At 41.0% G+C, this 15341-nt stretch overlaps 1 protein-coding gene across 1 annotated transcript; it reads right to left on the bottom strand.

Annotated features, from left to right (window-relative positions):
- Positions 1-5649: 5649 nt before the first annotated feature.
- Positions 5650-13500, bottom strand: LOC121864545 (cytochrome P450 6k1-like). The gene is made up of 5 exons (XM_042363615.1): positions 12775-13500; positions 10809-11027; positions 9567-9627; positions 7308-7498; positions 5650-6782 (listed from the first exon to the last, which is right to left on the bottom strand). The coding sequence occupies exons 1-5, from the start codon at positions 13484-13486 to the stop codon at positions 6616-6618; spliced, it is 1350 nt and encodes a 449-aa protein (XP_042219549.1). The 5' UTR covers positions 13487-13500; the 3' UTR covers positions 5650-6615.
- Between the last annotated feature and the right edge of the window lie 1841 nt (positions 13501-15341).

Raw genomic sequence — 15341 nt, 5'->3', positions numbered from 1 at the left:
GCCATGTTCCCCCACACACAACTTCTTGGATCCATCCCCTTGTTGTTGCGGTAACTGTGCACCGAGCGTGGCTGTCTCCAGTGCCTGCCTGCTGCATGTGTTTCATATGTTGGGTCCTCTGGTTTACTGTAGTTGGTTTAGTTAGTCTTAATGTCCTGTTTGAGCTTTTTATGATTCTTTATTGGCGTTTGTTGGATGGCAGTTGGATAGTTATGAGTGTAAGCTGGAGGAGACACCACATGTGGGTTACATCGTGAAGGAGAGGGCTAGTTGTGAGGGAATTACCGGTGTTACTGCAATTATGGATGGAAACTCCTGTGTTGTTATCTGACCCTTTCCTGTGGCGAGTAGCGGGACGTCCAAGGTGATGTTGCTGGTCTGAGGTCTTTACTTTTACTTTAGTTTATCCTCTCCACCGCTGATCGGACTGTTAGCCGCTTTGCCAAGTACTGGCTCCAGAATGTCTCTGTACCTGCGCCAGTGTTGGTCAAGTCTGGTCTTAATGAGCTCACACTCAGTGTCGTTACAAAACTCCTTGGTAGATTATTCCAAGAGTTCACAATTTCTCTCTATCTTTTTTTTTTTTTGGGGAAATTGTGGCTTCTTTAACCTGGGACTGTGACTTCTAGTATATGCGGGCATCCACCACTTTCAGGCATAAACACTCGACTGAGTAATGTCCTCTGACTCACATTACATCACCCCTTGCCCATTTGTAATATAAGCAATAAACAACTACAGGTGTTATATTCTCTCTGGGTATCGGTCTGTTGCCCCTCTTTTGGATAGTCTCAATTAACCGAGTCTGTAGCATATTTCAGGGATCAGATGGGATGACGTCATGACAGTAACCCAGAAGGTGAACAACCAACTTTTGAGGAGCCTTGTGAGGGGCGGACCATCTGCTATGTGAACAACATTCGTATTCGTCCTACTAGCTTATTAGCTTGATTTACCTTCTCACAACACCGAGAATTTCCGTATGTTATCATTATACACATACAGGTCTTTTTCACGTTTGGCCTCAGTTTTATGATGTCTCTTCGTACCGTAGGGATGTGTGATACGCTTCCTTACTACTGATAGGAACGTAGGTGCAACCTTTAATATTTCGTGGCGTTGAACCTTAACAGTCATTCCTTTGACTTCTCCTGAAGCTGACCGCGATCTTCTTGTAGCGCTTCACAGTTTGTTTAGTTCTTAATTTCCCCTAATAACTTAGCATCGTCCACCGACATTTGTATGGAAGGGTGTTTAGCATCTGGCATATCATTTATGAAACAAACAAACAATAACGGCCCAGTACACTGCCCGTCGGTACCCCGCTTGTCATGGGTACACTTCACGATTTCGTGCCATTAATCACCACTTTCATTATTAATCATACTTTCAGTATGGCCAATGACTGGGTTCTGGAGAAAAAATTCTTAATAAGCACATTTAATAACAAAAATAACATTATTTTCACCGATAGTTAACACTCTATAAGAAGTTAAAACTATTCCTCTCCTGCTAACCAAAGTCACCAGTCATGTCCAACGTTTCATCACTATTCGAAGACACCGTTGATAGACGACACCAACTCTGGTCTACTGTATGTCCTCCACTAGAACTTAAAACTCCCTCACTGTCGTAGAGTTGAGCCATGGTGAGTAGGGAGTAAGTAAGTTGGCGCTAGTCATGAGTTGCAGTATAGTTGGTCTACTGTAGGCGGTAGTGTGGCTGGATAGGATTGGGTGAACGAGGAAGCGAATGATCAGGTCAGGGTAAGCCAAGTATAGATAGGGCGTCTCCTGCTGTCCAGCCCTTAACTCAGGTACAGGAAAGGAACGTCAGAAATAATACAAAATACAAAACTCCAAACTGTATTGGAACCAACAACCAAATCTTCCATTAATAAATCTCTAATCAACAGAAATAATGTTGAGGTGAACCATTTAAAACAGAACAAAGTTTTCTCTTATAAATCATCATGACAAAATACAGGAAAGAACACCACAGATTGGAACCGAAGCTTACCTTTGTCGTTATTGGCTGATGGGATTATTGGGAGGTCAAGCGACTGTCCAAGCACCTCACTCCCATAAACAAACCTTATAGGTAATGAAGACTCGAAGTAGGACAAATGATGCCACTCGAGGGAAGTTGAAATTTTACTCAATAGTTGGCGCTGTTAGATGGCCTCACAGAGCATGTAACAAAAGGATAACTAAATAAAATTTAACTATTCACAACCACACGCTGCTTGCTGTCATGAAAGTCTCTGATCCACGTTTAGTTCGGACGTTATCCCGAATTCCATACACTTCCAGTTTAACCTTTAGCCTTCTGTGAGGTACGCTATCAAATGTCTTGGCTAAGTCTAGGTATATATTGTCTATATTGCCACCTCGTTCCAGAATCTTTGTCCACACGTCCAGCAACTGAGTAACTGCGTCAAGCAGGAGCGTCTGGGCATAAAACGGTGTTGGAATTCCTTTACGGGGTTGTTTCGTAGTACATGTTCTATGACGGCATAACATATAATGCTCCTTGGTAATTTATACACTACACTGGCCAAACTCACCGGCCTTTAGGTGTTTGTGGAGTGGCGATCACCCTGTTTAAATGTAAGTGTTACATAAGCCATTCTCCAGTCGCTGGGGACCTTCCGCTTATCCATACATCTGCAGAACCGGATTTTTAGGGGCTCAGCGAACTCATTACACAACTCTCTTAACACTGCACTCTGGGCTCCTCACTCTCATGGCCAGGGATCTTATAGACCTTGAGCTTTGGTAATTTGGTTCTAATGCACTCTTCTGGGAAGGAACTCCATGTGCTTTAACGTTGTGTTAAAACTCTTTTCCTCAAACGCAGGAGGGTCTTCACATCCTTTCTTGTGAACACCGAGGAAAATAATTTAACGCCTCCGACTTGTCCTGATTTTTTTCCCTCGTAACTACCATCCTAAAATCCCAGGATTGATACGCCCACTAGAGTGTTCAATTTTGATTTTGCGTTAAGGTAGAACGTAGGTTTGATTTGTCCTCGTCTGCAATCAGCTTCTGAAACGCTTTTTCAGTCCTTCTACACTCTGACTTGGCTTGGTTCCTGAATGCATAATTTCTTAACTTTATCAACCGCCGCAAGGTTCGTGCGTTACGGTTTCCGGTTTCCTTGTATTCCTGGGGCCACTGGGTTTGGTCTTGGGTCAGTATATCTATCAATCTAATAGTTCACTTTACTCTTTATGATATTCACGGTAGTATCCGCGTTTTTATATTTCAACGAGTCAGGTCAGTGGATACCCTTCATCTCCTCCCTCATCCCGTCATAATAGCCCTTGTAATATTTGAAACTTGGCCTGCTCTTATCATGAACCAAGTAGTTGATAAATTTGTAGGACAACGTTATGTGGTGACTGGTGCCAACGGGGGCTAGGTGCTCCAGCTTGGCCACCATACCCTCTTCGTTAGTTATGATGAGGCCCAGTGGTTTGGGGGTTTGTTTACCTCTGTAGTGAATCGGATCTTTAACATGTTGGAATAAAAAAATAAAACATTCTGAGTTTATACAAAAAGACTTGCAGGATTATTAAGATAATCTAGTGTAATTTGATTCCTTCATGACATGGAGTTAGCTGGAGTTGAGCGCCGTTCCGTAGTCTGTTATGGCTCTTAAATTTCTTTGGATTAAAAAACTACAATTTGGAGATCTGTAGATACATTCAGTTCTTCTCAAACATCTTCCCCCTGTATTCTCACCTGGTTGGCTCTAAGGTCCTGTCTAGTAAATATAACCACACCGCTCTAACAGGTTGCTTGAGAGAGGTTAAGTGAGACTTAACTATAAATGTGAAAATGTTACGTGTGCTCGTTTGCTTCTAATATTGATAATTGACCACCAGTTCATTCCTATTCCTATGTGTGATTAAGGTAAACAAAAATATATATTGTGCTTGAAATATTTTACTGACATGTTCGTGTGTGGGTTACAAATCAATGTGCTTTATATCTTATCCTTCATGAAATTTTTGTCGTTATACTTGAAAACCTCACGTGAACCCCCCGCCCCCCCGGAAATATTCGCCGGTCAGCTCATGAATACCTGAAACTGAATTGATTCAACGCAGCCCAAAAATAGTATTCTAAGCGATTTTCCAAGTTTCTTCAGTAATTCCGGGTGTATGACTCAACAATTATCAGGTTAATTAGTAATTCTGTAAGTTAATCAAATAATTCATACATAATTCAGTATTTTTCTAATTTAGTGATTTCTTTTCAGAAATTCTTTACGCTCCTCAGTACTGTTTATCTTAATGCAATTCCCTATCAGATGGAAGTGTGGATACTCCAGTAATACTTCTCTCCATAACCCTCCCCCCTCTCTCACCCACAACAAAACATAAAGTTCACACGTCACATTTATAGTTAAAAGTGTTATTCTACTCTAATGCTAAAGAACCTGTTCTGTTACCATACACATAGCCTTCATGACAATGTGCATTGGTAGGATCCGGAGTCGGACTGGCCATTGAGCCATGGGCCATGAGCCCCCCGCAGTCGGTCATTATGGGCTCTCCTTTCCTCCCACTTATTAAAAAAAAAAAAAAAAAATCTTCGAAATTAATTCAGGTATTACCCTGATTTTTAAATTCTAACTACACTGAGCCAACGACACGTGCACCAGGGGATGTTATTGCCAAGGTCTCTTCTCTCTATTAATTAATGGTGTACTGATGGATAGCCCAGTGAACACGACTATCAGGAGATGACCAGACGAGTGAATGATTCTTCTCAAAAAATGATAAACCTGGTGACTAATGCATATGTCATGGATGGCTATCAATACTAGCGGGGTGGAATGGGCCCCAACTATCAATACTAGCGGGATGGAATGGGCCCCAACTATCAATACTAGCGGGATGGAATGGGCCCCAACTATCAATACTAGTGGGGTGGAATGGGCCCCAACTATCAGTACTAGTGGGGTGAAATGGGCCCCAACTATCAGTTCTAGTGGAGTGAAATAGGCCCCAACACAAAATTAAATGGCACGGCCTCCAAACAGTGCCCAGTCCGCCTCTGGTAGGATCACAAGTAGTAGTAAATAACAAGGCAATGTTGAACCACGATTTCATTCTCATATACCACATGGTAGTAATGGTAGTAATACTTATATGGCAAAGGTGAGAAAAAGAGAGAGAAAATAGTCAAGATGCACTCATAACTCCATACCATAAAACTCATTGTTCAAGGCATGGAAAAAGTAAGTATACTATTGACTGTATTGTCAAGGGAGGCGACCTATTCCTGCCTCCCTGCACACATTCTCCGGGACAGTGGTAATAACAACGCAGTGAATGGAAGACGCAATGTGATCAGTGAAGAAATTTTATTCATATATTCTTCATCATATTACACGAAAACAAATACCCTTTAATAATAATTGTATAAATGGGGTAAAAATAGAATAAATTTTGCAAATGGGGTAAAAATAGAATAAATTTTGTAAATGGGGTAAAAATAGAATAAATTTTATAAATGGGGTAAAAATAGAATAAATTGTATAAATGGGGTAAAAATAGAATAAATTTTATAAATGGGGTAAAAAAAGAATAAATCGTATAAATGGGGTAAAAATAGAATAAATTGTATAAATGGGGTAAAAATAGAATAATAAGAGACTACTGTAGATCCTTACTTCATATACCATAGAAGTAACAATGACAAATTTAGGAACGACAGCTAAGTATAATGTTGATCCCTGATGATACTAGGAACAGGTGGTATAATGAATGTATTACTGGTAAGGAATCTATCATCGTATGTATTTAACTGAGTCAAACCAACTGCAGCGAAACTCAGCGCACTTATGGAACTAGAGATTAAAGAAAAGTTATTTATTTTAGTTTTAACTGGGCTAAGGTTAAGCTCACAGAAGGTCAAAATAGGGCAAAAATTAGTGGTATTTTTTCTGGTGAGAGGTCAAGTTTAATCTACGCAATGAAAAGGCACATTAACTTCAAATTGAGAAAACGACTGCTGAAAGATTTTATATGGTAACGACTGACGTATGGGTCAGAAGTGTGGACACCTTCGGCAGACACCAGCAAGAGAGTTGGGGGGTCTTTGAAATGTGGTGTTATAGGGTAATACTATGAAGAAGCTACACAGACAGGAAAACAAATGAAGAAGTACTAAGATTCGCAAAAACTTCAAGAGAAATAATTGAAATGTACAGAAAAAGAAAAATGGGATATTTTGGTTATATAATTATGGACGAAGGGATAATAACAGAGATATTAATGGGCAAAGTTGAAGGTAGGAGGGCCAGGGGAAGGCAGAGACTGAGATGGATGAATGAAATTAAAAACTGGGTCCCCAGAGAGATACAAAATCTTGGAGGATCGGTAAAAAACAGCCCGAAAACGTTTAGAGCGGAAGTACTCCACTTTAAACGTTCTTGGGCCAACCCTCAGATATCAGGACGGTACTCTGATTGATTGAATTATGTATTCAAGATGATATATGAAAAAGCTAACTTGTTTCAATAAAAGTTTGGGTTTTCATAGAAAATTTGGTTATATCTGAGCCAAGTCAGGGTCACAATGGAAAGTCAAAATAAGGTGACTTATTGTTCGTCTTCGAGTGACTTGAACACGAGCATGATGTCATCTGTGGGTTTCATGGCCACCACGGACAATTTCAATTCTTCATGGCCAGGCGCCAGAGACATCTCAAACTTCAAGATCACCTTAGCCAATGCCAACTTGGCCTCCATGAAGGCGAACCTCATTCCTGCAAGAATATGAAAGACTATGAGAGAGAGAGAGAGACAGAGAGAGAAAGAGAGAGAGGGTCGTCACACCCAAGTGCAATGTTAACGTCACAAGCAGATCACAATATAACACACAACTGCTGTAAAGAAGAACAAGAACAACTGAAGATATATGTTGCATATTAAGCTTTAGTAAGTTCTCATGACTTTACCAGATTATAGTATGAATTAAGCAGCTTGCAAAGATAAAGAAATAAATAAATTAAGTTACTTGTCTGTGTACAGTATAAAATTCTAAAATAAATATCTTCTCACTTTTTTGTATATAAATTAATCAAGTCAAGTTGGTACAGACAGAAAACTGATCTCAGCTACAGCACTACTGTACGGGTGAACTATTTTAATTTGAAACATCAAATTGGTCCTAAACAATTCGGAAAAATGGTCTCACACATTAATAGTTCTGGATTCCAGACCAAAAGATAAAGTGATATCAACATTTAACACAACACAGAGACCAATCATCCAACCGGTCTGGGACTTACCGATGCAGTTTCTGGGTCCAAGACCGAAGGGAAGGTAGGTGCCGCTGATCACATTGTGATTGTTCTCGGGCAAGAATCGGTCTGGGAGGAACTGGTCTGGGTTGGTCCAATAGCGAGGGTCATTTTGAAGACTCCAGACAGGCACGGTAACATGCTGTCCTTTCTTTAAGATAACGTCCGTACCTGGCAACCTGAGAGAGAGAGAGAGAGAGAGAGAGAGAGAGAGAGAGAGAGAGATTCACGTAAACTCAAACAATACTTTATAAAACACTGTATGACTGTACTGTATAAGTGCAAGGCTACAGGTGTATGATTTGTACAGGTGTATGACTGTATGGGATGTGTATTGATGCCCAAATCTGAGATCGTGTATACTGTATTTTTCCACCAAGGACAACTCCCTCCTCCTCCCACCACCCAGTGTCTTGTGTAAGGCAACCAATGACGTCAGCCCAATAGGGTGAGGTAATCTGTGATTGGGTGACACTCCTGGCCAACTTCTCTCGTATAACTGTATAGATGGGTGTATGACTATGGGTGGGTGTATGACAATGGGTGGGTGCATGACTATGGGTGGGTGTATGACTATGGGTGGGTGTATGACTATGACTATGGGTGGGTGTATGACTATGGGTGGGTGTATGACAATGGGTGAGTGTATGACTATGGGTGGGTGTATGATTATGGGTGTGTGTATGACTATGGGTGGGTGTATGACTATGGGTGTGTGTATGACTATGGGTGGGTGTATGACTATGGGTGGGTGTATGACTATGGGTGTGTGTATGACTATGGGTGGGTGTATGACTATGACTATGGGACAATGGGTGTATGACTATGGGTGGGTGTATGACTATGGGTGTATGACTGGGTGGGTGTATGACTATGGTGTGTGTATGACTATGACTAGTGTATGACTATGGTGTGTATGACTATGGGTGTATATGGGTGGGTGTATGACTATGGGTGGGTGTATGACTATGGGGGTGTATGACTATGGGTGAATGTATGACATGACTATGGGTGGGACTATGGGTGGGTGTATGACTATGGGTGGGTGTATGACTATGGGTGGGTGTATGACTATGGGTGGGTGTATGACTATGGGTGGGTGTATGACTATGGGTGGGTGTATGACTATGGGTGGGTGTATGACAATGGGTGGTGTATGACTATGGGTGGGTGTATGACTATGGGTGGGTGTATGACTATGGGTGGGTGTATGACTATGTATGACTATGGGTGGGTGTATGACTATGGGTGGGTGTATGACTATGGGTGTGTGTATGACTATGGGTGGGTGTATGACTATGGGTGGGTGTATGACTATGGGTGTGTGTATGACTATGGGTGGTGTATGACTATGGGTGGGTGTATGACTATGGGTGGGGTGTATGGTGGGTGTGTATGACTATGGGTGGGTGTATGACTATGTGTATGACTGGGTGTGTGTATGACTGGGTGTATGACTATGGGTGGGTGTATGACTATGGGTGGGTGTATGACTATGGGTGGGTGTATGACTATGGGTGGGTGTATGACAATGGGTGGGTGTATGACTATGGGTGGGTGTATGACTATGGGTGGGTGTATGACTATGGGTGGGTGTATGACAATGGGTGGGTGTATGACTATGGGTGGGTGTATATGGGTGGGTGGGGGTATGACTATATGATTATGTATATGGGTGGGTGTATGACTGGGTGTGTATGACTATGGGTGGGTGTATGACTATGGGTGTATGACTATGTGGTGTATGACTATAGGTGTGTGTATGACTATGGGTGGGTGTATGACTATGGTGGGTGTATGACTATGGGTGGTGTATGAGTGTATGATATGGGTGGTGTATATGGGTGGGTGTATGACTATGGGTGGGTGTATGACATGGGTGTGTATGACTATGGGTGTGTGTATGACTATGGGTGTGTACTATGGGTGGGTGTATGACTATGGGTGGGTGTATGACTATGGGTGTGTGTATGACTATGGGTGGGTGTATGACTATGGGTGGGTGTATGACTGACTATGACTATGGATGGGTGTATGACTATGGGTGTGTGTATGACTATGGGTGGGTGTATGACTATGGGTGTGTGTGTATGACAGTATGGGTGTGTATATGACATTATGGGTGTGAGTGTATGACTATATGGTTGTGTGTGTATGACAATATGAGTGTGTGTATGACTGTATGAGTATGTGTATAACAGTATGGGTGTGTGTGTATGGGAGTATGCGTGTTTATGTATGACTAACCTGTAGTCTTGAGAACATTGTCGTTCAATTACTACTGCTATCGGGTTGAGTCTCTGAGTCTCTGTTCGGGAATAATAATAATGATAATAATAATGATAATAATAATAATAATAATAATAATAATAATAATAATAATAATAATAATAATAATAATAATAATAATAATAATCATAATAATAAAAATAATAATAATAATAATAATAATAATAATAATAATAATAATAATAATAATAATAATAATAATAATAATAATAATAATAATAATAGAATTACTACTTCTTCTACTACAGTAATAATACCCTTTCTTGGTCTTGTACTGTACATATACAATTCTCAAGATTCACAAACCCATAAAATATATTACCTGGCAGAGCAATTAACACACCTGAAGATATCTTTGTCAGGTTAGGTTAGGTTAGGTTTCCATTTAACTTTGAATTAAATATTAATGTAAAATATCAACAAATTGTACATCACAGCGTAAATAGACACATCTCATTCTGAAGAGTTTCTCATACATTCACCTGAAAATTAGCCCCTAGATTAGTTCACCTGATGATTAAACACTCTGATGTTACCTTGGGTGGAGGGTTATGATAGGTTAGGTTAGGTTAACATTTGGGTGGTTAATTTTACGGTGAAATAGCTGGGAGGGTTAAACTTAAGGTGAATTAATCCGTCAGCACAGGTCAACCACCGCCAGCAGGGGAGTCAACCACTATCAGCAGGAGTCAGCCACAGTCAACAGGGGAGTCAACCACCGCCAGCAGGAGTCAACCACAGTCAACAGGAGTTAGCCACAGTCAACAGGGGAAGTCAACCACTATCAGCAGGAGTCAGCCACAGTCAACAGGGGAGTCAACCACCGTCAGCAGGGGAGTCAACCACCGCCAGCAGGGGAGTCAACCACCGCCAGCAGGGGAATAAACCAACATCAGCAGGGGAGTCAACCACCGTCAGCAGGGGAGTCAACCACCGTGAGGGGCACTGGCCACAGAGCACCGTGCCTCGGTTCGCCAGTAATTTCCCATGATTTTACAACTCTTCCATGGAAGCGTTGATCCAATGTCGTTATTCCACAGCAAATTTAGTGTTGCGAGCCAAACGGTGCTCGGCTTTCTCTTGGTAACGCAGCTGAAGAGTAACCACGAGCATCTACTTTATTTCAAACCTCTAAAAGTATTAGTAAATAAAAAAGAAAGAATAAAAAAATATCTAAAAAGTTAAGTAACTGTTCATCACCTGAGAAAATGGCGTCTAAGAATGGCGCCTCCATGATGGTCTGGTAGGTAAGCGTGCCGTGTTCTTCCACTATGTCCCTCAGTTCCTGACGAAGTCGGTGCTGGAGGTGTGGGTTGCGGGCCAGGTAGTAGGAGACGAAGGCCATGGTGCCGGCTGTAGTTTCATGACCCACGATAAGGAACAGGACGGACTGAGCGACGATCGTCGAGTCTTTTATAGCTGGAAAGGAGAGACCAAGAGGGAGTGCTCAGCAGGAAGTGGTCGAGTTGTACTGTACAGTAATGTGAAAGAGCATCGAACCTAACCTAACCTAACCTAACCTAACCGAAAACGTTGATAATTTTACTCTTGGTGAGATATGATACAATTATATAATGACAAGAAACCTTTAGCACAGTCAAATATAAGTTAATCTCAGTTTCACGTAGTCTGGCCTAAACACACATGAGCTTATCTTATTATACCCCAGTCTAATATAACATAACCTAATCTAACCCCAATAACCTAACCTAGCCTAGCCTAACCTAACCTAACCTAACCTAACCTAACCTAACCTAACCTAACCTAACCTAACCTAACCTAACCTAACCTAACTTAACCTAACCTCATCCCAGACAAACTTAAACTAACTTAAACGTATTCCAGTCTAATCTAACTTATCCTACTCTGAGAACATAATAAGAATGAAAGAAACCTGAGCAGCGTTAGGTTAAGAAAGGCTTTACTTGTACCTTGATCCCCCATACAAACTATTGCAAGTTAATAAAGGATCATTGTCAAACTGAACGTCCACACCTACAGTACGAGATCTTAACCCAAGAGAGTAAAACAGTACAGAGGAAAAGTCGTATTTTAAGTGACACCCAATAGGTTTCAAGTCTTGCAATCACATAAAACAAAGAAATAAATAAAATAATGAGAAAATGACGTCCCATGCTACTTAAGTTGCTACTTAATCAAAAAGCTTATTACGATGCTTGTTTTGTTTTTTTTGTCAGCTGCATTTTGTGCTGTACACTTGGCATTAATCTGTCAATGCATACTAATGGGAGCTCAGACTGGCAGCTAATAAATTCAAAGAACTAAACCTATCGTGAGCAGAATCTACACAATAAAATTCGTTAAGTAGCGGTGTCACAGTATTTCCTTGGCACCTCTTAAAAACTTTAAATGAAAGAAATTACAAATACTGTGAAAAAAAGTTATTCTTTACATTGATACACTGTAAACTGTTAGGCCCCGCTGAATCTATTTGGAGATCAACAGCCAACACCAACTTTTAAGCGTGATTAAATTACAGGGGAACAAAATATTGTAATTTAGACAACAGTTAAATCTCGTGTGATTAGTCACTTTAAAACCCCGTCAAGTGCAGACAAAATATATTCTTTCCTTTTTAATTTTTCTTACATTAATTCCTAACCTTAAAGACATTTCTCATTAAATGCATCGAATCTAATATTATTATCAATAGTGTTGCATTATTGAGTAATTCACGTATGTTCTTTAGTTTATAAGGAATTCATGCATATAAACAATAGGGTATTGTTATTGTACATCTCAGCTGATAAACGCTATGACCATATTTGGTGGCCTCTGTCTTGTGTTGACCAAAGATGTTCTATCAACTGTAATGTTTACATAAACATCGAATGAAAACAGATTATGAGTTATATCATTACCAGGAGGCAGGGGGTGACTTGAGGCTCCAGGTGGCGTCTTCTAACTAAGGCTCTGGATTTTCGAAGATTCGTTTATATAGTTTTAATTTTAATTGGTGAAAATGCATATTATAACTGATTAACTTACAAAGACGGAGGCCAAGATGAGTACTAAACAGTGCCGATACTGTCTTAATTAACTGATCGCCTTCTGTTTGTCCCTCTGGGAGAAGAAAATCATCCTCCCAACCGATGCCAAATCTGAATTTAAACAAATACTAAACAAAGACCTGAACAACACTCACGGTACTTAGGTGTCTTGGTGTTCGAGTTGCTCTGCTCCTCCCGCTGTTCTAGCAACAGGTCCAGGAAGTCTCCCCGCTTCACTCCCATCTCTCTATTCTTAATTGTCTCCTCCACCACGCGCTGGAAGAACAGGAACGGTGGAGTGGTAAAAGAAATCCCGATTGCATTCAACACTGAATTAGGTAGCGTTAACAGAGCTATTCCCCGTAATGTTCCCCGCGCGCTGATGGCGTTCAGCTCACTTGCTTTCTTGCAAAATTCTTCCTCCTCATTGTTGATGGAGTTGCACTTGATACCGAAAGCACAGGTACCTATAACATCCATGACATAACGGGCGTAAATTGTCTTTGTCTTAACGAAAGATTTCTCTTGGCAGTGTCGCTGAAGACGTTCTATTAAAGCATCTGCTTTCTCCTCCACTAGGTGGTACATTTGACGCATCCTGCCGGAGGTGAAAGTTGGGGACATAATAGACCTGACGCCTTTCCAGTGGCTGCCGTTGATGAGAAAAAGCATTTCTCTCAAGCATTCGTCTTTCTTGGAATTACCAAATGTCCTTCGCTCGCTGAAGTGGTCAAAGTCCTGAATCATAATGCGCTTGACTAGCCCAGGGTCACGCACGATCAGGGACGGCTTGAAGATCTCGTAGGCGCCTACGAAGTTGTTCCCTTCATTCTCGTGATACGTCTGGGTGAAGAGAAACATTAACATGTATTTAAATAACATGTAGATGTTATAGGATCAAACACGGGGGCACATTATGAAAATAGTTGTGGCGTCATGAACAAATAGTATTTTTCTTTTAAGTAAGACATTAGGATCTCGGTTCATACTTGTAAATTGTTTTGGGGGTTGAAATTCTTGGATGATGGCAGGTAAGTGTTGTCTTAAATCATGTAAATATTTGCTACTGTAGCTACTAAGGGTATTACAGCTGACTGATTTAACCAATAGCATTGTTATAGAATATCAACATTTGAACTAAGAAACTTAAGGACAAAATAAACAATTTGTTTTACTTGAACATTTCTTACACGACAGTGTGATTAGAGTTAACAGATTGTTGATATTGTACAGAGAACTGTGAGAGGCTGTGTAGTGTCATGGGTGAGGCCAGGGCTGGTCTTTGGGGGTGAAGCGGTGAGAGGGACCCAGGCTCACCAGCAGGGGTTAAAAACAACCTCGGGTAATAAAGCTCACCTGAATCACAAATTCACCATATTGTAATACCGGTAAAGGCTAGTGCTACTTCAGAACAGGGATGTGCCCTTCTGAGGGCCGAACTTCTGACCGAGTTAGAGAGGGTCAAGGAAGAAAACTTGAAATTAAAGGAAGTGTTAGTGAAGATGAAGAAAGAAACAAGAGAAGGAAAGCCAGTGTCTGACGAAAACTCAGGAGAATGGAAGGTTGTGAGGAGAGGAACGACCAAACTGGTGGTAAGAAAACACACCAAGGATAAGACAGCAGCAGCTAAGTGTAAAAACTCTTTTAGTCCTTTGATAGACGAATTGGACGTTAGCATAGTCAGGGAGAGGGTGAACAAGGAAGGTAAGAAAACCTTAATTGTTGGCGATTACCAGGTACGGTATTTGGATAGAGCTTTTTGTGGTAAAAATAAAAATAGGATGGGGGTTTGCTTGCCAGAAACTGGGGTGGGGGATATAGTTGACAGGATGGACAATATCTTGTCTGGTAATGGGAACAAACCTATTATCTGCCTCAGTGCAGAAGGCAATGATATTAGCCGGTGTTTTTGTGAGGAGCTCCTTGATACGTTCAAGACAGCTATAGAACATATTAGGTAGACGGGAGGGATCCCTATCATATGGGGTGTCCTGTCTAGAAAGAAAGGTGGCAATGAATGGTTGTCAAGGGCAGTTGGTGTCAACGGCAGTTTTGACAGATATTGCAAGTCAATATCAGTCCCATTCGTGGGCAACTGGGACAACTTTTACGGAAGAAGGGACCTTTATGCTACGGATGAGGTACATCTGTCTAGGGCTGGGGTGGCATCTCTGGCTGGCTATCTGAAAAGGGCAATTCCAAAAATGTCGAAATCTTTAAACTGCTAGGGCAACATATGGGTACGGAGGTGGAGGAGACTGCAGTGGCAGAGGATAAACAAAGTGAAAGGTTACAGAGAAATAGTGCTAGGAATGATGACGAAACTAATTTAGGCAGGGAGTTAAAACCCAAACGCGTCAAAGAGAGGACTCAGAACACGAATAACGTAAATGTCTATTACTCAAACAGTAGGAGTATGAGAAACAAAATGGATGAAATCAGGGCGTTGGAATGTACCTAAAAAAATCGATATAATAGCATTCACCGAAACATGGATAAACTTAGACTCACGTAAGTTACCTGTCGAGTACCAAATTGCAGGTTGCAAATTATGCCATACTGATAGGCAGATTAGGAAAGGTGGCGGAGTAGCAATCTATGTCAGGGATAATGTGAAATGTGAAATAAATTAGGAAATAAAAACTGAACTGAATAAAGAATCAATGTTGATAGAATTAACCGATGGTAGGGGAAATCTAATCACCTCCTAATCTTGATAGAG

This window comes from Homarus americanus, unplaced genomic scaffold (assembly GCF_018991925.1).
Source record: "Homarus americanus isolate GMGI-L3 unplaced genomic scaffold, GMGI_Hamer_2.0 scaffold8612, whole genome shotgun sequence".
Classification (NCBI taxonomy): domain Eukaryota; kingdom Metazoa; phylum Arthropoda; class Malacostraca; order Decapoda; family Nephropidae; genus Homarus; species Homarus americanus.
This window is presented reverse-complemented; position numbering and strand designations above follow the sequence as displayed.